Source organism: Melanotaenia boesemani, chromosome 16, assembly GCF_017639745.1.
Source record: "Melanotaenia boesemani isolate fMelBoe1 chromosome 16, fMelBoe1.pri, whole genome shotgun sequence".
Taxonomy (NCBI): Eukaryota; Metazoa; Chordata; class Actinopteri; order Atheriniformes; family Melanotaeniidae; genus Melanotaenia; species Melanotaenia boesemani.
In genome coordinates, this window is record NC_055697.1 from 2,215,542 (window position 1) to 2,241,723 (window position 26,182).

Below are 26,182 nucleotides of genomic sequence, written 5' to 3' on the forward strand. Positions count from 1 at the left end.
ATTAATATGGCAAAAGTGAAAGATTATACAACGGGTTGAATCACACAATATATTTTTAAAAAGTCTAATTTCAGTCCAAATCCATCTGACCTGCTGATGAGAAGAACGGAGCTGATTTTATCTTTAGTCTCGATCATTTCATCCGTTTACCCACTTTTCCTTCATCCATCCACCCGAGCTTGCTGCAGGCAGTCAGGCTATGGAAGTCCTTCTGGGTTTAATAAGGCTGAGCTGGTTAGTGGAACAAGTTGAGGCTTAATTAGGAGATGGAGCTGGTTAGTCTGGCTTTTTCAGGAGAGTCTCTCTTTGTTGAGCGACTACCCCACTGGTCTCACAGAACATCAAGGAACAAGTGAACAACAAGAAATAGTTCAGTTATTAGCTATTTTATTACCCAAAAAAAAAAAAAAAGTCCTGAACAGTTCACATCCTAATTGCCACCTTTTATTTACTCAATTAAACTGTGATTGAAAAAAAGATGAATCTATACTTCATATACTTCACATGCAGTTTTCTGTTAAAAATATCCTAATAAAAACCTAAATCTCAGCTAAACACAAGCTGACTTCCAGATAACTGGAAATAGCGGAAACATTTTGATAGATTCAACTGAAGCAATGTTGAGTAGCCTAAGCTGTCTTTCTGCATGAAAATCCCTTTTTTCCCTTTACTCCCACTTACTCAACACGCTTATAGTTTGTCTTTAAAATACTACTACTACTAATAATATTATTATTATTATTATTATTGAGTTTTAATAAATGATCTTTTTGTTTCCAAATGAAAAAAAAGGCAAGAGCGTTTTGTCACTCTGATTTCCGACACTCCCCGCTGTGACTCGAATGTCTTATTTCCATGGTAACGGACAACAAAAGAAGAAGAAGAAGAAGAAGAAGACGAAGAAGAAGAAGAAGAAGAAGAAGAAGAAGAAGAAAAGTTTGCGACGACCGATAATAATGTCTCGGCAGAGGATTTCCACGGAGGAACGGGACTTCCAGGAACTGAAAAACGCAGCAGCTGAGTTTTACCGAGTCCACGGAGTCCCGCAGGAGATCGAGAGAGCTCTGAACGAGGCGTTCGTCCTCCAGCCGGGAGACGTTTACGGACACCTGGTACGCTGCAGTTTCTTGTTCGGAGGGGCTAAAACAACTACTTTATGTCAGTAATGATTAACAAGTGATGGGAAGAAAGTATCTAGACCAGGACTACTGAGGTCGGCCCTACCAGGGCCGCAGCCCAACAGGTTTTCAGTGTGTCCCTGCTCCAACACACCTGACTCAAATTCCAGTTTTTATCAGTCGCTTTGGTGCATTTCTCACACCAGAATTAACATTAGCACGTTTCCCAAAACTATTAGAAAATGAAAAGTACTGAAATGGCTCAGTCGTGTTTTCATCAGGACAGTAGTCTGGGAGTGTTTTTGAAGAAATAGAAGTCTTGGAGACACCACCTGAAAATGCCCAAGACAGCACTACACACTAGATGTGCAGCCATTTGAAAACTACTATGGACCTGCAGCGCCTGCCAGAGGACAACAGGTCAAAGAGGTGAAAACCGAGGTGAATGGAGTCCTTCATGATGTTCCTGGCCCTGCTGAGACATCTGGATTTTCTACCATTTTTCTAGAGAAGCCTTTTCATGTTCCTCTCCTCTCTCACCGTCACAGAGTGTATTGTGGGGGAAGCAAATAAAGACGAGCAGAGAAGAAACTGAGTAGAACTCTAATGTGGTAGAGCTCCTCTTAATAGATCTGGTCGGCTACACTGACACGGTGCTCACGGCAAAGCAAATTTATTTCTTGTAAGATGCAGATTTCATATATGAGTAGTTAAATAAATAAAAAATATTTTCTCTAACATTTTTAACCTTCAAATGTCTCTCAGGCAGATTACTTTGGAAAGCTCGCTGCACCAGCAGTGATCAGCAGGTTAAGAGGGAGAGAGGTTTATGATGCCAGAGGACAACTCTCTGTTGAAGCCGAGGTCTTCTGTCGCGTCTGCAACAAGGAAAAGGTAAAACGTCTTCTTCACATCCTGTCAGGCGCTTAGAAAGCAGCAGCAGTCCAGGATTATTTCAGCGGATCATGAGTTGAATTTACAGCTTTTTAAAATGTAATCACGCTGGATAATCAGTTCAGTGTATGTGTTCAGTATAAAGATTAAACACATGACAAAGGATATGTAATTCATTATAGTGATGGTCCGAAGTGACAGGAAGGGCCTCTTCTGATGGGAAGAGACCAGCCAGGGGCAAGAAGAGAAGGTAGCAATCAGAAAACAGACCCTGACCCCCGACACTTTCCATTTCAGCTTTTACTGTATCACCAGTGCCACAAAGATGAGATGTGACACCATGACTTGAGGTCACGGCGAGGTCACCGGAGACCCGGCCGTAGGGTCTCGTTTGATTAACAGGCGTGTTTGAATGCTTGTAGCAAATCCAGGGCAGATTAACATCGTACACACCCACCGTAGCTCTTTGAGATGCTTTGTTTTAGTTAATCAGTCAGATGGTCCTGCTTCACAACGGATGTGTGTGCGTGTGTGTGTGGGGGGGGGGGGGGGCGGCATTGTGAACTGCAGGTCCACGGAAAAGGCCTGATGTCCTGTGTTGCAGCAAACACCTTAAAGGGGCAGCATGAAACAAAATCAAAGGTCAATGAGCAGAAAAATCATCTATCATTTAAAACTGTTTGTATTGGTAACTAATGTCTTTACTAAAATAACTGTTATGTTTCTATTGTCAGAAAAAAACGGTTATTTCTACTTACCGTGGGTCCATGTACGTGCAGCTGCCACCATTTTTATTGTGGTGTCTCTGAAAGGACAAACAACTCTCTGTGAAGCTTTAAAACTGCAGTACCGGCTTTGTCTGACAGGAGCTAGAGCTTCGTTTGGGATACGTAGCGCCTTAAAAGCACCACAGAAGACTACACATCAAATCAAATTTTATTTATAAAGCACTTTTCATATAAAAAAGTAGCACATAGGGCTTGACATAAAAACATGGTTGCCACATTACCCACAAGAACCCAGACCCAGCTTTTGTTGGAGAAAAAATATGTGGAATATGAAACAGGGTAAATAGACCATATAAATCATATTTCTCAAAAATATTTTGACTTCCTCTGTTAAACATGTGTGCCGCTACATATTTGTCACATTGGGCTGTTTTAGTAAATCTCTTCTATTGCTGATAACAACTCAGCTCATTAACTTTTTTTCATCTTTAGTGTTTCAAAACCAGAACCTTCCTACTTACTTCTAAAAAAATAATGTTTGAATATTTACAGCTTAAACACCCCCCAACACACACACACACACACACACACACACACACACACACACACACACACACACACACACACACACACACACACACACACACACACACACACACACACACACACACATGCACAGCACCAAAAAAAAAGGAAACATCATGACAGCCATATGTCTTCTCAACCAGCAACTCTCTCTTTAAAACTAAGAATCAAGCTTTCGTGGTGGAAAATGGTCTTTTAACTTGTGTAGGACTGATCATGGAAAACTAACCTCCATCATAAGTTTTTAAATTTGTGAAACAGCCTTTGCAGCCTGGACCAAATGGAAAAGTTTGAAACGTTTCCCTTCCTCCGTGAAGCAGAGAAGCACATCACATGTCTCACAGATGGAGGTGGTTGGAGGTGGCCAGTGTACAACCTGGTCAGTACAAACATCATTTGGAACTCCAACACAAACCCTCTTCGGTGGTGGTGGTGTGGCATTGAGCGATGGTTTAGACCTATGCATAGTCAGAAGAATCAGGCTCATAGCCACCTCTGCCTGGAAGCTCCTGTTTCAGTGGCTTTTGGAAACCAAGCAATCATAGTGGGAGATCAACCATTCATTGACAAGTTCTAACTTAAAGGTTTGCCCAAATAGGTCGATACCTACTGTGTGACCCCATGTCGTACTTGTGTCTTGCAATACATTCATCTAAGAAATCTATGCTCCTCCAGGAAAGTGTTGTATTCCTTCACAGTGTATGCCTGTTGACTAAATGCTTCGTATGATCTGCTCCAGCCTTTGTTTTCAGGCTCTTCTGCACAGTTGGAAAGATTAACAGACTTTCGTAACCAGACACATTTGAATCACTATTTTTCCATCTCCCTGTTTGTGGGAGTGTAATTATGGTCTTCAGGGTCTTCATCTGAACTGCCTGCTGTGGTGTCTAATGAGGACCTCGATGAAACCCTTAATACCGGACCACTTCTTGCAATCCATGTTATACAAAATAAACCATTACTGAAAATATGCCCAGTATAGGTTGGTGATAATTTTATATCTTTTATTAAAAAAAAGTAGTGGTGGAGTTACAATTCTAATGTCTAATAATACATTTTACTTATAATTTAATCGGTTTAACGTAATTTAATGTGCTAATATTTGTTTAAATATGCTGGGATCTGTCTTTTGATTTAGGTTTTTATGGTCTTGTCATGTTTACTTCTGTCTTGCTTTGTTCTCTCTGTCAGTCGTGCACCTGGTCTGATTTGGCTCATTCACTTCACCTGTTTCCACGTTAGTCCTTGTGTGTGTATATAAACCCCTAACTTTTGTTAATACTTGTCGTAGTTCTTCATGTGCTTTAGTGTTCATGCCAAATTTAGTTCTCATAGTCTTCGTGCCATGTCCTCTGGCTTAGCTTTTATTTATTAAAAGCCTGTTCCTGCACCCGTCTGCCGCCCACCTCGTAAGTCAGCACTGGGCTCCACACCTCAACCTTCTGCGTCTCGTTCCTGACATTTGCATCGAATTTAGCAATATGAAATATAAGAACTGAAAATGTATGAATGAGGTGAATTCATGGAGCAGTCCTTTATATTTTGCTCTTAAAGCTGTGACATGCCTTTTTTCTTGACTCTTTTAAAGCTAAAAGCCTGATTTGACATTTGTTACAGCAATATTTTCATAACTTATTTGAATGTAAATTTGTCAAAAACATGTGACCACAGCAGGTTACTCCTTATTGAAGCATTTCAGTTTGAAACTCATTTTTAGGGATAGAAAAAACAAGCTTTCAAAAACAAGCTAGTTCTGCCACAGGTGTTATCCAACAACAAACATGTCACACAAAATCACATGACTGAACCAGGAAGTCGAGTAGACGTTGCTTTGGGACTTTATAAGTTAAATTAGAAAATAAAACTAAATGGGGAACTTTTGCTAAATTCAATGCCTCTAAAAAGCATAAAAGTTACACCGTAGATTCTTATGGGATGAAAACACAGGTCTTCACACCAGGAGTGAAAATCTCTTTTTAGTTTTGAGGGAGGGCAACAAACAGTAAAATTTCAGAGAGTAATTCCTGGGGGGGACGTGAAAAAATTGCTTCCCTTTCTCTCCTGCTCCTTTGCAGCTTGCCTTGCAGGGTTGACCCTCAGCATGTTAAATAATGTTATTAAAACTAATGATAGTAGCTCTAGCATGGTTCTGTATTAATCCATATTCTATATTCTGCAGGTTTTTCTGCGTCCAACCAACAATATCAACAATGTATTATGTGGAAGGAGGCGTCCAGAGACATGTCAGGTTCTATAAACAGGTTTCTCTGGTAAATTGTGAGGGTATTTCTCTGGCTTTGATCAAGAGGGTAATTGTTTGCTTTGAGAGTAAGATTTCTTGTTTTCATGCTCAAAAATCATCTTGGTCTCTCTCAAAATTCTGCTCTCACACTCAAAAAGTTCCTTCTTGCTCTCAGATATGTCGTTCTTCCTCTACTCGGCCTCCTGAGCTCGATGTGGAGGTGGAAAGCTTAGCAGCTGCTTTTGTGGGGAGTTTTCCCCGATAGTGGAGGCAACAGAGCATTATAGTTACTAAGCACTCAAGAAATTGTGCAGTTCAGGAGCAGAAAGACCAGATGGAAAGAAGGAAAATAACTTTTGTTGTTGTAGGTGCAATGTACATGTTTATCATCTTAAGGCTGCAGGCAGCTTCAGAGTTAACCCCTTAACTTAACCTACAGTGGGGAACAGACACCGGACTCATGTTTAGCTCAGATCTAGTCCATAAACTGTGACAAACTTCTGTCATGTTCTAATGACAAGCAACTCTTTTCCTCTCTCTCTCCTCCCAAATGCACTCGACACTGCGTCTTACTTGTTGCTCCACCTCTCGCACCATAAACACACTATCTCATAAAGTGATCGCGACATTCTTATAACATGGGGTTGAAATATTGGAAATACAGGTTAGTTTCATGTTATATATTTTATGAGAGTAAAAAACACATTTGAAATGTTTAGTAGACAAAGTGAAACAAGGCTGCCATCGTGGTAATGCATCTCAGTTACTCTTCACTGTGATAATTCTGCTACATATTTAACAAACCTACAGGAATGATCAACTCCATACGCACTGTAGGCTAATTCTATAGTACCATAAAACCAGAACATCTATGCAAACAGGATGTTTCTATAGGTCGTTAGCTCATTCAGCAACCCAAGAAAGCAGAGAAGAAGTTTTGAGAGCAGAGAATGTGTCTGTGAGGAAACCTGCAACCCTATACTTGAGATGAGTTTTGAAAGGAAGATGATATATTTGAGAGCAAGAAGAGACTTTTAGAGTGTGAGAGGAGAGTTTTGAGAGAGAGCAACTTGATATTTGAGGGTGAAAACAAGAAATCTTTCTCTCAAATCAAACAATTAAACTCTAAAGTCCCAAGCTAAAGTCCCAAGCAAAAGAAAAAAAAGTAAAATACAGAAGGTGGAGCAAATAATTATCCTACCAACCCCAGAAGCAACTATTTGTGGCTGAATAGCTCAGTTGGTAGAGCATCAGTCCCCCATGTGGGGGGCTAGGGTTCTACTGTAAGTCGCTTTAGATAAAAGCGTCTGCTAAATGACTGTAATCTAATGTACACTCTTAAAGGGATAAAGAGGGAAACACCCACATAGTAAATGAGACGCCATGTCTCAAAGGGATTACCTGTGTAAATAAAGGTTAATAATAAAAATATAATTATACACCTTTATAACCACATCTACAGAATTTCCTGGCACCCTACTCTAATTTCCTCTTTAGTCCATAAAAGTAGCTTTACAAGAAATTGAAGATCAGGATATGTTCCACAACTGTATCCAATAACATCATACTTCTCTTCAAAAATATACATTTATTGTAGTGTCGGCAAACAGAAAAACAGGATAGAACTATGCCACAAAATATGGCAACTTAAAAATGCAGGAAGCACCGTGCCTGGAACACCTCACCAGGGAGGCGTCCAGGAGGCATCCTAACCAGATGCCCAAGCCACCTCATCCGGCTCCTTTCGATGTGGAGGAGCAGCGACTCTACTCTGAGCCCCTCAGTAGGTGAGGGTAGGAAAGTAAATCGACCAGTAAATTAAGAGCTTTGCCTTTTGGCTCAGCTCCCTCTTCACCACGACAGACCGATGCAGAGTCCACATCACTGCAGACGCCGCACCGATCCACCTGTCGATCTCCCTCTCCATCCTTCCCTCACTCATGAACAAGACCCCGAGATACGTGAACTCCTCCACTTGGGGGCAGGACCTCTTTGCCAACCCCGAGAGAGCACTCCCCCTTTTCTGGCTGAGGACCATGGTCTCCGATTTGGAGGTGCTGATTCTCATCACAGCTGCTTTACACTCGGCTGCGAATCGCTCCAGTGAGAGCTGAAGATCACGGCCCGATGAAGCCAACAGAACCACATCATCCGCAAAGAGCAGAGACCCAATCCTGAGGCCACCTAACCAGATCCCCTCAACACCTCGGCTGCGTCTAGAAATTCTGTCCATAAAAGTAATGAACAGAATCAGTGACAAAGGGCAGCCTTGGCAGTGTCTAACCCTCACCGGAAACAATTCTGATTTACTGCTGGCGATGCGGACCAAGCTCTGACACCGGTCGTACAGGGACCGGACAGCTCAACAAGGGGTTCTGGCACTCCATACTCCCAGAGTACCCCCCACAAGGGTCCCAGAGGGGCACGGTTTAATGCCTTCTCCAAGTCCACAAAGCACATGTAGACTGGTTGAGCAAACTGGCATGCAAAAAAGAGAGTATAGAGCTGGTCCACCGTTCCACGACCGGGACGAAAACCACACTCCTCCTCAATCCGAGGTTCAACTATCCGACGGACCCTCCTCTCCAGCACCCCTGAATAGACCTTACCAGGGACGCTGAGGAGTGTGATCCTCCTGAAGTTGGAGCACACCCTCCGGTCCCCCTTTTTGAAGAAGGGGACCACCATCCCAGTCTGCCAGTCCAGGGGAACTGTCCTCATCCAACCCCAGGGCCCTGCCACTGAGGAGCTTTTTAACCACCTCAGTGACCTCAGCCCCAGAGATGGGAAAGCCAACACCAGGGTCCCCAGACTCTGCTTCCTTGTTGGTGGGATTGAGGAGGTCTTCAAAGTATTTCCCCCACCGCCTCACAACGTCCCGAGTCGAGGTCAGCAGCCCCCCATCCCCACTGTACACAGTGTTGATGGAGCACTGCTTTCCCCTTCCTGAGCCGCCAGATGGTGGAGCAGAATCTCTTCAAAGCTCCATGATCTCTCCAAACTCCTCGCATGCCCGAGTTTTTGCCTTAGCGACTGCTGAAGCTGCATTACACTTAGCCTGCCGATATCCATCAGCTGCCTCTGGAGTCCCACAGGCCAAAAAGGCCCGATAGGACTCCTTCTTTAGCTTGAGAGCATCCCTTACTGCTGGTGTCCACCAACGAGTTCGGGGTTTACCACCACGACAGGCACCAACGCCGTTTCAACAATAGAGGCACAGCCCACTCAGACTCAATGTCCCCTGCATCACCCGGGACATGGTTGAAGCTCTGCCGGAGATGGGAGTTGAAACTCTTTCTGACAGTCGGGGGGGCAATGAGCATGCCCACACCTGCTCGGTGCTTCTCACTGGGAGCAACTCCAGAATGGAAGAGGGTCCAGCCCCTGTCAAGGACATTGGTTCCAGAGCCCAAGCTGTGCGTCAAGGTGAGTCTAACTATGTCTAGCCGGAAGTGCTCAACCTCACGCACCAGCTCAGGCTCCTTCCCCGCGAGAGAGGTGACATTTCACGTCCCTAGACCTAGCTTCTGCAGCCAAGGATCAGACCGCCAGGGTCTCCACCTCTGGCAGCCGCCCAGCTCACAGTGCACCCGTCCCCTCTAGCCCCTCCTGCAGGTGGTGCACCCACGGGAGGGGTCGCCCATGTCACCCTTTCAAGCTGAGCTCGACTGAGCCTCATGGACAAAGGCCCAGCCACAAAGCGCTTGCCTCTGTGCCCCACCTCCAGGCCTGGTTCCAGAGGGGGGCCCCAGTAATACACGTCCAGGCAAGGGAAACCTGGGTCCATGGTTTGTCATCATCATAGGGGTGTTTTGAGCCATGCTTCGTCCACACCTAGACACCCGTTTGCCATGGGTGACCCTACCAGGGGCATAAAGTCCCCAACAACATAGCCACTAGGCAGCTCAGGGAGGAGTGCATCAACATCTACACATTTTAAAACAAAAAAATATATATACAGGACTGACTATGGACCAGCCAGGAGGAGAACTGAGGCAGAGTGAGTTCAGTATTACATAATCAAGGTTTTCCTTTCCTGTACAATACCAGTGAAACCAGTTACCTTTGTCAAACATTTTATTGCAGTTTCATAATGTAACAGTAAAACAATATAAAAGATGTTTTCCTGTGCAAACGAACAAATTAAGCCATATAAATAAAAGATTTTTTACAATGTGCACCACTGTCCAGGATAGCTTCCTAACACCTGGTAAAATGTTCTTCCCCTGCAGTCACTGCAGGTATCTTGCATACTGCAGCTTTTGTTAGTTGGTGCTGGGAATACCATGGCCGGCGCATCAGAGTGGTCATCCCATCATGTGTTGTAAGCTGGATACGCTAGGGGTTTCTTGATCTTGATGGGAGCTACATTGGTTTTCGGCCGGTCCTTGACTGAAGTGTGATACCTGCCTTACAACGACCTCTTCCTTTAGTGGCCTCTCATTCTGGGCACTGAGGTCTTCTGGAACTGGAACCTTCTTGAGCTCCTCCACAAATGTGGCAGGATCAGTGAAGACAAGCCTCATCAGCTTACTGATATTCCCTTAAAAAAATGTTTGTAATGTTGGCTGGATTTTGTTCACTTAGTTTCTGCACAGCTTACATAATTTATAAAGTAAAATGAAGTTTTATAATACTAAGTATTAAGTATTTCTTATTATAAAGATTATTTTACTTATTTACAGTGTCTTTGTCTTTGTCAGTGATATCTATAATAAAATATTTATTTCTTATCAAATGTTGGCTCAGTTTTCTCAGGCTGGCCGCAGCGTGTCCTTTCTTTCATATTATTATTATTAACTATTCTGAGCTTTACCCTCAGAGTTCCTCGCCTGCCCATGTTCTGCATTGTCTTTGAAATGTATTGCTGCCAGAAAGAACCTAAAAAGACTGTAACAAAACATATTTAAATAAAACAAATATTTTTAATGTTGACGGCATGAAATCAAACTAGATTATTGTAATAATAATAAGAATAACAATATTCTGCCCAGAAACAGAAAGAACTGGGAATTCTTGTTTTCCAGATCTAATCCTTTTTTTTTTCTTTTTTTTTTTTTTTAACTTGTCCTGTCCAGCATCATAGCAGCAAAATGATAATCTGGTTGCTGTATCGTGCTGAACAAATGTGCTCTGCCAAGGGGGGGCCTATGGGTAAGGCTCCTCTTGATAATCTGATTCATTTATTTACTTTGAATCACGGAATCTATGTAATCTTGCTGGACCTGACCGGAGGGGACAGAAAAAGCTGGAGAACAGCAAAAAGAGCAAAAGGGAAAGAAGAAAGGAGACAAGAAGATCACAGACAGAAGGAAAAGACCCTTCAATCCACACCATCACCAGACAACAATTAGTTACACCTGTACATGAACACACCAGAAAATTTCCTACAACTTTTACAAAAGCAGAAACACACACACAGAAAAGACAGGGCTGCCAGTTATTAAGAGTTTTTTAAATAATAACCAAATCAAAAAGACATAACAGCGACCAGATACTAACTCACAGGAAAAATACAAAAAAAAAAAAAAATTTAATAATTATCGCTTAGTATTAAAACCCACTAGACAACTCAGTGACTGTGTCAGCATGCAGAGCATGAGAAACAAGGAGTGATCAGTGATGAAGAGTGGTGAGTGAGATCATGCAAATGCGACCACGCCTCCACCGAGGCCAGAGGCAGACCTGGGCCAGAGGCCCGGGCCCTCAGCAGCAGACCCGGAGCACCAACCCAAGCCACCCCACCAGAAAGACGACTCTAGCCCCACCCGAAGGGCGGCAGAGGAGAGCCCCAGCAAGAGCCCCCCACGGTCCCGGGGCACAGGCCCAAGTGGGCCAAGATCAGCAGCCGCCGGCCCTGCTAGGGACCGGCCACCCAGGGCCGCCCAAGCAAAGGGCCCAGGGCCCCAGGAGCCCAGAGGCGGCCGCCCCACCCCCCAAAGGCAGAGGGCCCGCAACATGCCTAGGAGGACCAGGCCCCCCCAGACAGCCACCCGGCGTAGGCCAGCACACACCCCTATGTTCCAGCCGCACACCCCGGGAACCAGGGTGCTGTCGGCCCCCTCCCCCCACTCCACACCTACTTCAATCTGCACCCTATATAACCCCACACACACACTCTCCCCCGCGCCGCACCCACAATCACTCACCACCACACAGTCACGCCACACACAACCCACCCACCATGCCCCGTGGGGGACACCCCAGGCGGACCAGAGGACAGCGAGCCCCAAGCACCCCCCTTTGACCCAACCCCCACAGAGCCAGCAGCCCACCAGCGCAGCCACCCCGGGACCCGGCCCCGGGGCAACCTCCCCCCCCCCCTGCCCACCCCCAGCCACACACAGGGGGAGCAGGGGTGTGAGAGGTCCCCAATACCCTCTCCCTCCCCCTCCTGACTGTTTATGTAGTGTGTGTTGTGTGCAATTAAAATTGAGGGGCAGTGACTGCAATGAGCCGGCAGCCGGGCCACCATGCACCGCATGCCATGCCCCCCAGGTGTTGTTTGTGTGTTGTGTTTCTTGTGTTTTGGTGTCTCAGTGCAATTAAAACTGAGAGGCGAGTCGCCACGGGGTGCATCCAAGAAGACCACTGAATGGTCTCCTCCGTTACACCCCGCATGGCTCCACGCCTCCCAACTCCCTACGTGTGTGTGTGTGAGACAGAGAGAGCGGGAAGTAAGAGGGGTCCGGGGATGTACGTAGGGAAGCAAACTTCCCTCTGGATGATGAGCCTTTGGTGGCATTAGGCACCCCTGCTCCCCAGGAGGCCCCCCAGGGCAAGACAGGCCAGGAGAGGCCGCCCCCCACGACCGGGCCACCCAGGGACCGCAGCCAGTGAGCCGTCACCCACCCCAGAAAATACCCACCCTCCCACACCCCGAACGGGGACTGAGAGGATGGGGACAGCGGCAGACCCACGGCCCACCCCCCCCCCCCTGAATACACAGATTATTTTTGTTTTTCCAGTTCACAAGGATAGTTTTCTTTGCGATGCATAATGCTGTGCGTCTCATGTGTGCAGAGTTAATTGCCATATTAATGTCACCCAAGTCACCTAGTAGACATAGTGCGGGGATTGTAGGAATATTACATTTAAACCATGTTGACATGTCCACACATACCTGAAGCCAGAACCTGCGGACAGGTGTGCAGGACCACAAGGCATGGAGATAGTTGTCTGGTGTGTTTTCATTGCAGTGTGTGCAGATGTTTGATTGTGACAGACCCATCCTGAACATCCTTTGTCCTGTATAATGAGTTCTATGCAGAATTTTGAATTGTATTAGTTGCATATTTGAATTTTTAGTCATTTTAAAGGTGTTTAAACATATTTGTGACCATTTATCTTTATTAAAGTTACTGGATAAGTCACCCTCCCATTTTGAAGTTGGAAGACAGATTGAGTCTTCTAGTTTAGATAATAGTCTATATGTTTTTGATAATAGCTTTGGGGCATTGAGATTCATGAATTCTGCCACCCTAATAGGTAGCTGTAAGTTTAATTGATTAATGGTATATTTTTTACATATAATAGATTTAAGCTGGTGATATTCTGTTCTGTTCTAGAATGCGCCGCTAGGTGGCAGCAGCAATTGTAGTAGCTCTGTTTTTAACTCGTGATTTTTTGCAATATAGCCGTCTTTTTTAAGACATCAGCTGTCAATCTGTGTCTGTTCGGGTTGATTTTTCACGCTGGTCAGAGGCTGTGCTATACGGGAGATTTTTCTGAATATTTTTCTGTTTTTGCAAGACTTGTTATTGTGAGTCTCCATGGCAACGAGACTTGTTTACCATCGGGATCAACTGATAAAACTCTCCAAACTCAAGATTATCAGTGAAACAACACTTCAAATCCCAACGGAGTTGAAAAGAAAGAGAAGAGGATGCAGGGCAGGAGCGAGGCAGAGAGAAAAACGGTGGCGATTCAAACCGTTTCTTCCAACGGTTGTTATGGGAAATGTGAGATCGCTAGCTAACAAAATTGATGAACTTCAGGTGCTAACCAGGTCTCTTAAAGAATACAGAGAGTGCAGTATTATGTGCTTCACCGAGACATGGCTGCATGAACACATCCCAGACTGTAATGCGTCTGTACACGGCTTCAGGACGGTCCGTGCAGACCGCAATAAACAACTCAGCGGGAAGTTGAAGGGAGGTGGAATTGCGGTGCTGGTAAACCAGCGTTGGTGTCATCCTGAACATGTCACTGTTAAAGAGAAGATCTGCACAAGAGACATTGAACTGCTAGCTGTGAGTCTCCGCCCGTATTATTTACCCAGAGAGTTCACATGCGTTATTCTGGTAGCGGTATATATATTACCTGGTACCGCTCCAGACGCAGCCTGTGATGTCATTAACTCTGTAGTGGCCAGGCTTCAAACACAACATCCAAACGCATTTGTGGCTATCTCTGGAGATTTTAACAACATCTCCCTCTCTGCAACTCTACCAACTTTCCAACAGTTTGTCAGCTGCTCCACCAGAGAAAACAAAACGTTGGACTTATTTTATGCAAATATTAAAAATGCATACAGCTCCTTTGCCCTGCCACCTTTAGGAAGATCAGACCATAACCTAGTTCTTCTCTCCTCCTCCTACAAGCCCATCGTTCAGCAACAACCAGTCATTAGAAAGGCTATTAGAACCTGGTCTAATGAAGCTGAAGATGCTCTGAGAGGATGCTTCGAGGCTACAGACTGGAACGTCCTATGTGAACCTCATGGAGATGACATCAACGCCTTGACTGAGTGTGTGACAGATTATATTAACTTCTGTGTGGACAGCACCGTTCCAACAAGAACAGTGAGGTGCTTCCCCAATAACAAACCCTGGATCACCAGTGACCTGAAAAAGCTGCTGAACATCAAAAAGAAAGCTTTTAGGGATGGAGACAGGGAGTTATTGAAGTCCACACAAAAACAACTTAAAACACAAACGAAGAAGTGCAAGGAGGACTACAGGAAGAAGTTGGAAAGTAAGCTTCAGAAAAACAATGTGAGGGATGTGTGGTCAGGAATGAAGAAGATCACTGGCTTCGGGATAAAGGAGGATCAGACCGATGGAGGTCTGGACAGAGCGAATGAACTGAACATGTTCTTCAATAGGTTTAGCTCATCTCCTGCTTCAACCCCAACTAGCCACACACCCTCCATGAGCCCACAGCTTTCCTGTCACACCTCCACTCTGTCACCCTGCAGCTCAGTCAAGGACCTGGACACAACCTCATCTCCCTCCACATCAGGACTTCCTGAAACCTCCTCTGCCTCCACCTCCACTCTGTCTGTCTCCTGTAACCAAGTCATGCAACAACTGGTGAAACTGAACCAGAACAAGGCTGCAGGTCCAGATGGTGTCAGTCCCAGAGTTCTCAAGACCTGCTCAAAACAGCTATGTCCGATTCTCCAGCACCTGTTCAACACCAGCCTGAGTCAGAGAAGAATCCCGGTGCTGTGGAAAACATCCTGCCTTGTTCCAGTGCCTAAAAAACCACAACCAGCTGAACCAAAAGACTACAGACCAGTCGCCCTGACATCTCACGTCATGAAAGTCCTGGAGAGACTCTTACTGGCTCACCTCAGCAAGCAGGTGAACACCTTTCAGGACCCATTACAGTTTGCATACCGTAATGGGCTTGGGGTTGAAGATGCCATCATATACCTGCTTCAGAGAGCCCACTCTCATCTGGACCAGTCAGGCAGCACTTTGAGGGTCATGTTCTTTGATTTCTCAAGTGCTTTTAATACGATTCAGCCTGCTCTGCTGTGTGAGAAGCTGCAGAAATTCCAGGTGGATCCCTCCACAACCACCTGGATTTACGAATACCTCACAAACAGACCACAGTTTGTGAGACTGAAAGGTTGTGTGTCTGAGATGGTGGTCAGCAGCACTGGAACACCACAAGGGACTGTACTTTCACCATTTCTATTCACGCTGTACACCTCAGACTTCCAGTACAACTCTGAGTTCTGTCATCTGCAGAAATACTCTGATGACTCAGCAGTTGTTGGGTGTATCAGTGATGGACAAGAAGCAGAGTACAGAGAACTGGTCGGTCAGTTTGTGAAATGGTGCGGTGACAATCATCTCATCTTGAATACCAAGAAAACAAAGGAGATGATTGTTGACTTCAGGAGGAACAAGAACACACATAGAAGTGTTTCCATCATGGGAGAGGAGGTGGAGGTGGTGGAGGAATACAAGTACCTTGGAGTTCAGCTGGACAACAGACTTGAGTGGAAAAGCAACACTGAGTACATTTACAAGAAAGGTCAGAGCAGACTCTACTTCTTAAGGAAGCTGAGATCTTTTAACGTCTGCACCAAAATGTTGCAAATGTTCTACAGGTCTGTTGTTGAAAGTGCAATCAGCTTTGCAGCAATCTGCTGGGGCAGCGGCATCAGAACCAGAGACTTGAAAAGAATTAACAAACTGATCAAGAAAGCTGGATCTGTGCTTGGAGTAACTCTGGAGCCGCTGGAGTTGATCATCAAAAAAAGAATTCTGTACAAGCTGACGAAGATAATGGAAGATCCTTCACACCCTCTACACAACGCCGTGACGAAACAACAGAGTGTGTTCAGTGGGAGGCTTGTTCAAGTCCGATGCAAGACAGAGAGATACAGAAGATCCTTCCTTCCAGCAGCTATCAGGCTGAAGAACAAAGCCCTTAATTAATTAATGTGATTGTTTAAAAAAAAAAAAAAAAAAAAAAAAAAAAAAAAAAAAAAAATTACTACTACTACAATATTGAATTTCCCTTTGGGATTAATAAAGTATTTTTCATTTCATTTCATTTCATTTCATTCATTTCATTCATATTCTAAAAATGTTTTGCTACTGATTCCATATTGTGAAGTGAGAATATTAAATGATAAGAAGTTTCCATTTTCTATTATATGTTCTGTTTTATTCCTTTATTTTCCAGATCTAATCTAATCCTGTCCGTCACCCCGCTGCATCTCTCAGACCACTTCCTGGTTAAATTCTCTGTCTTCCTTCCTCATGTCACTCAAGAGGCTCCAAAAATGGCGTCCTACCACAGAAACTTGAGATCCCTCAGACCTACACAGCTGTCTGATGAGGTTTACTCTACCCTCCCTTCCCACTCAGACTTCTCCTTACTGTCTGTTAATGAGGCTACAGAAACACTCTGCTCCTCTCTCGCCTCCTCTCTGGACAAACTCTGTCCTCTGGTGTCAAAACCAGCCAGACAAAACCCTCCCAGTCCATGGCTCACAGATGCTCTAAGGGATAACAGAACCAGACTCAGGGCTGCAGAAAGAAAGTGGCGCAAATCAAAAGAGCACACTGACTTGTCTGAGTCCCAGCAAAAACTTGAAACTTTCACATTCAGCCTAAAGGCGGCCAAGATAACCTTTTATCAGAACAAGATCCGCAATGCTCCCAACACACGGCAACTGTTCATGGTGTTTAACTCTCTTCTATCTCCACCACTTGCTCAGCCTCCCACTGTGCTGACTGCAGAAATGTTTGCTTCCTACTTCACTGAAAAGGTCGCTACCATCGGTAACCAATTCACTGAGCCTGACCAACTCAGCCTTACCAAACCAGCTACTGGTGCCTCACTCTGCTCCTTCCGCTCTCTAAATGAGGACGAAGTCTCTAAACTTCTAGTCAACTCAAAACCCACAACCTGTCCTCTTGATCCTGTTCCCTCTGACATCCTGCAGAGCATTTTATCTACAGTCAAATCTGCAGTAACCCATATTATCACCTCCTCTCTTAAATCCGGTGTCTTTCCCTCTGCCTTCAAGCAAGCTCAGGTTCCCCCGCTGCTGAAGAAACCCACACTCAACCCAGCCCAGGCTGGAAACTACCGGCCGGTCTCACTGCTTCCATTCATGTCTAAACTATTAGAGTGTGCCGTCTTCAGTCAGGTCTCACAGTTCCTCCAAGACAACAACCTGTTAGATCCATATCAGTCTGGCTATAGGCAAGGTCACTCTACTGAAACTGCTCTGCTTGTAGTGAAGGAATTCACCGACTGGTGCAGGTCATCCTTCTTAAATATCAATATCAACAAAACAAAAGAAATGTGCATCGACTTTCAGAAGAATCCTCCAAACATCTCTCCTGTCAGGACTGAGAACCAGGCAGTAGAGCTGGTTAACTCTTACAAATACCTGGGCACCCACTTGGATGACAGGCTGACTTTTGATCTTCATGTGGACGCTGTGTGCAGGAAGGCACACCAGCGCATGTATTTTTATCGGAAGATTCTTAGTTTTAATGTTGACAGGACTTTTTAGCAAATGTTGTATTCTTGTTTTATTGAATCACTTTTAACCTTCTCTTTTATCTGTTGGTACGGCTCCCTTTCTCTCAAGAACAAGAATAGATTGCAGGGGATTGTTTGACTATGTGGGAAAATTGCAGGGATCTCCCTGAATGACCTTTCAGCCCTGCATCAAACCAGAGTGCTAAACAAGGCTCGTTTAATCCTGCAGATCTTGCAGAGCACAGCCTCCCATTGGCTCGTGAATTTTTGCTGCTTCCATCGGGGCGCAGGTACATCCTACCAAAATGCAGGACACAAATACTCTTTTGTCCCTGAAGCCATTGCCATGTTGAACAAGTAGTTTTAATTTTTTTTTTATTAATTTATTATTTTTATCATAGTCCTTTTAAATATTTAGTGCTGTTTGTTATTTGTGTGTTTGTGACTGATGGCTGTACAACAAATTACCCTCACGGGAAAATAAAGATTCCTTGAACATTGAACCTCCTGTCAGTTACTGATTCCCCAAGGCTTGTCAGAGCCGCTGGTCAATCCTCAGTCCTTATACTGCTGGACCTGTCCGCTGCTTTTGACACGGTCAACCATCATATACTGTTCTCCACACTCTCGGAGCTTGGCATCTCAGGATCTGTCCTTTTGTGGTTCATGTCCTACCTCACAGGAAGATCCTTCAAAGTATCTTAGCAAGGTGGAATGTCCAGATCACATGAGCTGACAACAGGGGTGCCTCAGGACTCGGTGCTTGGCCCTCTTCTCTTTTCACTATACACCTCCTCACTCGGTGCATGGTTTCTCCTACCACTGCTATGCAGATGACACTCAGCTTTTCCTTTCTTTCCCACCTGACGACACAACCGTCTCAATGCGAATATCAGCATGTTGCTGAAATCTCAACATGGAAGAAGGATCGCCTCCTTCAGCTAAATCTGTCCAAGACCGAGCTTATTGTCTGTTCAGCCAATCCTTACTTACCGCCACAGATAAGCGTGCAGCTCGACTCCATCACGTCTTCTACCAGGAATCTTGTTGTCATGGTAGACAACCAGCTGACCTTTAAGGACCATGTTGCCTCGGTTGCTCGATCATACTGATTTGCTCTCTACAACATAAGGAGGATCAGACCCTACCTGACTGAACACACGGCCCAGCTCCTGGTCCAGGCTCTGGTCATTTCACGCATTGACTACTGCAACTCCTTACTGGCTGGCCTGCCTGCATGCTCAGTTAAACCTCTGCAGATGATCCAGAACGCAGCAGCACGTCTGGTCTTCAACCAGCCCAAAAGAGCTCATGTCACTCCGCTGCTAATCGCTCTCCACTGGCTTCCAGTTGCAGCGCATCAAATTCAAAGCTCTGCTTCTGGCTTACAAAACAATAACCCAAACAGCTCCGGTCTACCTCCACTCCTTAATCCAGAGCTACACTCCCTCTCCACAGTAACGTTCTGCCAGCGAAAGATGCCTAGTGCTCCAACCACAAGGTGGCACCACATCAGTAGCTAGACTCTTCTCCTCTGTTGTTCCCCTGTGGTGGAACGATCTACCAAACTCCGTCCGATCTGCAGAGTCCTTATCCACTTTTAAAAGCAAGCTAAAGACTCAGTTGTTTAAGGAGCATTTCCACACTTAGCTTAACTCTTCTACTCAGAATGAGTTAGAAAGATTTGTCCAGCTCTTTGGCTCAACCAAGTACTGAATAAGCTGCATGCACTTATGCCCAAGATGATATTGTGTGAAATTGTTAACCTGTATTTAAACAAATGAAAAGAAAAAAAAAAAAAAAAAGCACCGCCTCTAGCACTGGACCTGGGTCCAACTGGACTCCCAGCAGTCTGACTATCACTTAATCAAGACGTTCCATCTTGTTTGAATTCTTGCTTACGTTGTTCTTACTCTCAAATGCAAGTCGGTTTGGATAAAAGCGTCTGCTAAATGACTGTAGAATAGAATAGAATAGAATAGAATACTCAGCTTCTTCCCCAGAGCTGTAAAAGCAATAGCAATAGCTCATAACACCCTCTACAGGGTAAAACCAGGTTATGTTTTTCATGACATAGTGAGGTTATCTACATCATGACAAATTTAAAAAAAAAACCCTACAGCCCCTCCCTGCAGATGCAGGTAGGTGGGTTCTCACCTTGCAGGCATAGAAAACCACGCCCACCAACGCAAATGAAGGGATGTAAACTTATCTGATGTAGATTTGCTAGTTTCAGACTTCTATTCTTTCAAAGTTTCTGGTGAAATATTCCTGCAATGGGTCAGATTTGTGTTTTTGAGGGGTGTAAAAGTAACACCGGATTTTTTTTCTTTACCTGCTGATCCTCATCTGGCGACAGACAGCAGCTCAAATCGTAGCAGCAGCAACTTCCAGCAGCTCTTCCTGCAGCTGCCACAATCTGCCGTGAGTCTCCACAGCTTTCCAGAGCTGCTGGAGCTGCTGACAGGCAGCTAACAGCGCTAACAGCTCACACTGATACGTTCAGGACCACCTGGTTCATGTGGAGCTGAGGAGATTCAGGAGGGGAAAAGTTTTCCACCTCAAAGACGCTCTGTGGCATAGGTGCTTTGTGAATCTCGCTTTGCATCTTGGCAGTGTCACGGTTATGGTCTTTATGTTCATGTTTTTGGGTTTCTGGTTATGGTCAGTTAGTTTTCCCTTGTGTGCTGTGATTTTCTGTTCCTGCCTCGTTAGTTCACCTGGTCTGATTAGTCATCCACTTCACCTGTGTCCTGTTACTCCCTTTGTGTATAAGTACCCCTGGTTTTCTCTTGTACCTCGTCGGATCCTCACCATTCACGCATGCCTGTTTCCTCTGGTTTTTGTTATGTTTTTCCTGTTCTGGATCCTGGGCAATAAACCTTTTTTACCTGCACCGAATCTGCCTCCTTAGCTGTCTACCTGCAATTGGGTCCTCACCTCCTCCGACGCCCACCATGTGTGACAGGCAGTGAGCTGAGCTGCTGTCTGTCAATCATTTCTGCCTGAGTATCCCGACCACTCTCCGCCCTCTGATCACCCCACATCTCCCACCCCAACGCTTGCAGTTTCAGCCATTTTTCAATTCGGCAGTGGGTGGAGTTAGGCAGAAAGTAGGGGGTGGAGTTACACTTTAATTTAACCAAGAAAAAGTCCCATTGAGATTAATAACTTTTGTTACAAGGGAGTCCTTGATCAAGGTAGGCAACAGCACATACAAAAACAAAGTTACATAAGTTACTCAGTCACAACACACAAAAAAGTAAAAAGAGAAAAATTATATTTACAAGTAAATTATGTAAACAAGTGCATGTTGTGGAGTTGGTTTCAAGAATTCTCAAGTCAGAATGTTAAATGTAAGGTTGGGATTTGTTTCTGTATTACAGTATGTTAAAAATAGCGAGGCCTTCTTCTAAAACTTCTCTTGTTATGAGAGGAAAAAAATGCTATTATGCTATTAAAATGTAATTAATTTTTTTTTCTACTGTTAATGTGTTCAGAGCATGTCCTTGGCTGCTGTCTCCAGCTGTTTGCCACCTAAAAGGACTTTACTGGACTGGAAAGCTGAGAGTCAGGAGAGAGCTCATCATGTGATGACTTCTGCCCAGTGGATAAATGAGCCCCTGAATAGCATGCTGAAGGACCAAAACCCGTGTGACCAAGCGCAAGTTGACCAAATACTCAGGTACAGTTTGTGTTTTTCAAGTTTGAACATTTGGTGCTCTGCAGGTTTTCATGAATCTAGCTATTACAGCCGATTTACATGACTTTGAACTCACTGGGTCAGTTCTCTTGTACTGGTCTGGTGGTGGTGGTAGACTGGATCCCAATGTGGTGGTAGGGGGATCAGTTCTGGTCTACTGTCTGGTGGTGGTTGACTTGATCCTGATGTTGTAGTAGGGGGGTCGGTTTTGGTCTACTGTGTGGTGGTAGACTGGATCCTGGTGTGGGTAGTTCCACATTGGGAGCTGTCAGGCTGCTGGTACTGGGTCTGGTTGTGTCTGTGCCTGATGTGTCCTTCCTTTCTACTCCGCTTCATTCTTATATCTTCCTCTACTAAACCAGACTGGTTCCAGGATATATTTCTCCACATTTTCATGCTGTAGCTGCTTTAAAACTAGCTAGCAGCCTTGCTAGCATCCTGTTTAGATGAAACTGGACCATGTAGCGTTAGCTTAGTCAACACTAAGTAAAGTGGATACTGAGGTAAACTTTGAGCATCTTTATAGTTTATTTTCAGCTCTAATGTGAAAATCCTGATGAACTGAGCTTATGTGTAGTCCCTAAAAAAGCTCACTGGAAACGAAATAAGACCTGGTTCCCCCACATTATTGTTAAACTATTCTTGTGCTGGCATGAAACTAGATTATCACTGCTATGTAGTTTCATGCTAACATGTTAATAGCCATACATAACATTTGTACATAACGTAACAGTTTACCTGTACAGGGACAAAACCTCTTCTAGAAATGTGCAGCTGCATGTTAATATCTTTAAAGGATTGATAATTAGGAAACTACTTTAACATTTACTTCAAACTGGTGTAGTGATACTGGCGATCCATGCAGTTCTGGAATGATGTTTCTGTCCTCCTCCAGTGACCTGTCAATCACCTGGTATGTCCAATCAGATTTCAGAGGTGGCCAGTGCAACCCTAATGATAGTTCAGAATACACAAGCTTCTTTGAGGTTCTGGGTTGAAATTTTTCTCTTCTGTCCAGTATGAGGAACAGGATGGGCACCATGTTGATCTACATCACTTCCTGTCTTTGCTTCACTGGATGCTCCATTTACTTTCACACTGGAAGAGAACCCAACCAGGGTTTACTTGAAAGTGAACCGAGTGAAAGTCGACCAGGGTCATTTAAAGCAGACAAAACTGTGCTAGTGATGAATGCACTGTCAGTGCAGCCAGACACTATAGGTTACAGATTAATGTCTGATTTAGTAACTGGGTATGTAACCACATCCTAAACTCTGAGGTAATGAAATGGGCTGCACAATTAACCAATCACCAGGTAGTGTATAGTTGGGTCCAGCGGTGAAGAAAGATGTCAGATAGGTGTGGTCCACTTAAGTCTCCAATAACAGTAAATTATAACAGTATAACATTATATTTTGAACATCCAGTATTGGCCATCCAGAACACCTTCAACTCCAATCTTCAGCAGAGCTTCTCCAGATGGCTAGTGTGAAAGCAACACAGCTTCCATAATGGAAGCTGAAGCAGAGGAGGGGTCACTAAGCACTTTGAATTGTCTTGTACATGAAATGTGCTATACAAATAAATTTGCCTTGCCTTGCCTAAGGTGGCTAAACAGCTGTAGTGGCTAAAGCTTGGGGGTAGATAAAATCTGCTCTGAATGCCTTAAGACACTGGATGTTGGTAAGAGACTGCTGTCTTGATCAAAACCCCTCTATAACTCTGTAGTGGACAGTGTCTCTGGATTAGCTGACATTAGGCTGAATTTAGGAGTAGGTCTTTGCTGGGGTTTGGCAAATAGTCAGTCCTCAGATTCAGGAGGAGCTATGTGTTTTTTGTCCCAGGGGTAGAACACTAGATCAGCTTTTTACCCTCATGAGGACATTTGAGGGTGTATAGATCAGAGTAAAGTCACTGCAGTATAGCAGGTAATTTCACTTTCTCCTTCCTGCTTCCTCATACACTCGATTGCTGCTTGCTCTCACCCTTAGCTTTGATTTTTATTAATTTTTATGCTGATTTTTCCCCTTTTTTCCTTACAAACCTACACACAGTAGCTTTTGAGTTCTTATAAATGACTGGGACCAAAGCCTCTTTAATACAAACTGCAACATTTTTTAATAGTGCTTTTATCTTCAGTGCTCCGTGTGTGTGGCCTACACACAGCTGAAGCCTGCACGTATCACTCAGCTAAAGCTAAGTAGCCTGGAAAGGTGCTAATGCTAGGCTAAAGAGCAGCAAGATGCCTTCCATCTCCACAGATGACTACCAAGACCTATTTAAGAAGATAACAGCACTGGAGGTGAACGTTTGCTGCCTTCAAGTCAATGTTGAAGTAAATGGACTGTGTGGAAATTAAACAACCTGGTCATTGATTAAAAACAGCAGAGATTAGCAAGCTAACAGATGGCTAAAAGGCACAGATAACACTACCAAGAAAGTAGCAGCCTCTGTGAATTACAGTAAATCATTGGGTAACAACCCTCCCTGGAACTGTCTAGGTGCAAAGTCAAAAAGTAAACCATGCCTTCTGGAAAAGGGAGGACAGCGTATCACAGGCCGGTGCAGCATGTGCTAACAACTCAGACAGAAATGATTGACAGACAGCAGTTCAGCTCACTGCCTGTCACGTATGGCGGGCGTCGGAGGAGGTGAGGACCCAACTGCAGGTAGACAGCTCAGGAGGCAGATTCGGTGCAGGTAAAAAAGGTTTATTGCCCAGCAGTTTATGTAGTTTTCATCACAATTAAGTAATTCGGTGTTGTTTACAGCTCAAAAAACACATTTTTGGGTGCACTACCCCTTTAAATGTTAGGTCTTTAGCAGGGAAAACTTTTTTAATTAATGATTTTATCACTGAGTACAACCTTGATTTTATATTTTTAACTTAAACTTGGTTACACCAAACTAACAGTGCAACTGCTCTTATCGAATCAACCCCTCCCAGCTTTAGTTTTATCAGTGAGATCAGACTTAACAGGAGAGGAGGGGGGTTGGAGTTTTTTTTAATGAATCATTTCAGTTATCTCTTGGAAGTGCTTCTTTTAAATACGTGCCTCTGCAGCTGAAGGTCTCCTCCAGAGTCATGTTTCTATATATTTACAGGCCCCCCAGACACTGCGCAGCATTTTTTGTTAATAATTTGTGTAGATTTTGACTGTGTAATTATTGTTGGTGATTTTAGCATCCATGTAGACAAACCTCAGTCTGGACAAATTTGGGCTGACTCAAAATATAACAGAGCCCACACACTTTAAAGGACACACGCTAGATTTACTGATTTTAAAGGGTTCAACTTTTCCAAGGTAACTGTGTGTGATATTGTCCTGTTTGATCATGACTGTGTTTTCTTTGAGAGTACGATTCCTACAAATGTCTCAATGGAGGTAATCACAAAGTGGTGTATAACTGAAAACACGAGTGGGATGTTCAACCAGGTTAACACCTGCCCTATCTGGGGGTTCAGTCAGTGGGTTTGTCAGTAGTTTAAATGCTAAAATGTTAAAAATAATGGATGCTATTGATGGAAAAATATTGCATCAATGATATCGTGAATAGGAGACAGACAGTCAGAAACTACGTGACCAGAACTGTATATTACAAGACGCTGTGTTAATTTAGTGTGCCTCCAGGAGTCGGAACAGCTGTAAAAGCACATTAAAGGACCTTATTAACCTCCTGCTAAGATCATGTCATCATAAAAACCTCACTCTAGGGGTCCACAGCGGGGGCTGAGACAGTTCCCTGATGGTAACAGGGTAAATAAGGAATTGTTTTAGGCAAATTGGCAGTTCAACATGTCTGTCGACCTGTGTACAACATTTGTCTACCGACTGGATGGGCACCTGGAATTGCAGTAAACACCTGTGTCTTCTTACTACCTGAGTGTCTGTCGATCATTTGAGAGTTTTCGTAACACCTATTAAGGTGAAGGTTGTCTCTGGAAGGAAAAAGTCTCCATGGAGAAATTCCACACTGATAAAAAATGGAAAAAGAGAGTGTTGGAAAGCCGAGCGCAGATGGAGAAAAACAAATCTACAGGTTCATTATGACATTTTTAAAATCGAAACTTCACTCTTATAATTTACAACTGAGCAATGCAAGGAAGTCCTATTTCTCTGACATTATTAGTAAAAACTATCATAATGCTCGGGTTAACAAACTTTCCTGTGTCAGTAGCACCTAAACTTTGTTCCACCAAGGCTGCAATGAGTTCGCCAAATTCTTTACAGACAAAATCCAGAATATCAGACAAGCAGTTGGTTAATCAGCAGCAGGTTCAACAGACATACTGTGTCCATTGAAAACCAGTTTAAACACCATGACACAGTTTAATCCCATTAACAGCAAAGATCTGGGCGACATCTTATGTCAGCTGAACTTCTCCTCATGCTGTTTGGACATCCTGCCCACAGGATTTTTAAAAAAGGTCTAAAAGACTCTGGTGCCAGATCTGGTCCAGATTGTGTACTTCTTTAATCTTCTTTAATATCTTTAATTTCTGGCATCTTCCCAAAACTTAAAAAAAACAGTTGTAATCAAACCTCTGCTAAAACGGGACAATCTAGACAAGACACAAATGAACAACTACAGGCCAATCTGAAATCTACTTTTTCTAAGTAAGATCATCAAAAAAGCAGTTTTTCATTAGCTAAACGACTTTTTAACAAAA

General features: G+C 44.1%; 1 protein-coding gene across 4 annotated transcripts in view; it reads left to right on the forward strand.

Moving 5' to 3' along the window:
• The first annotated feature begins 918 nt into the window (after positions 1-918).
• eno4 (enolase 4) overlaps positions 919-26,182 on the forward strand; it is a 69,371-nt gene continuing 44,107 nt past the window's right edge. For 2 of the 4 annotated variants that reach the window (XM_042009810.1, XM_042009811.1), the window contains exons 1-3: positions 919-1,112; positions 1,884-2,012; positions 21,308-21,492. In XM_042009810.1, coding sequence (XP_041865744.1) covers positions 957-1,112; positions 1,884-2,012; positions 21,308-21,492 — 470 coding nt within the window. In that variant the 5' untranslated portion in view covers positions 919-956. The remainder of the gene's footprint in view (positions 1,113-1,883; positions 2,013-21,307; positions 21,493-26,182) is intronic. The other 2 variants (XM_042009812.1, XM_042009813.1) reach the window with 2 other exon arrangements.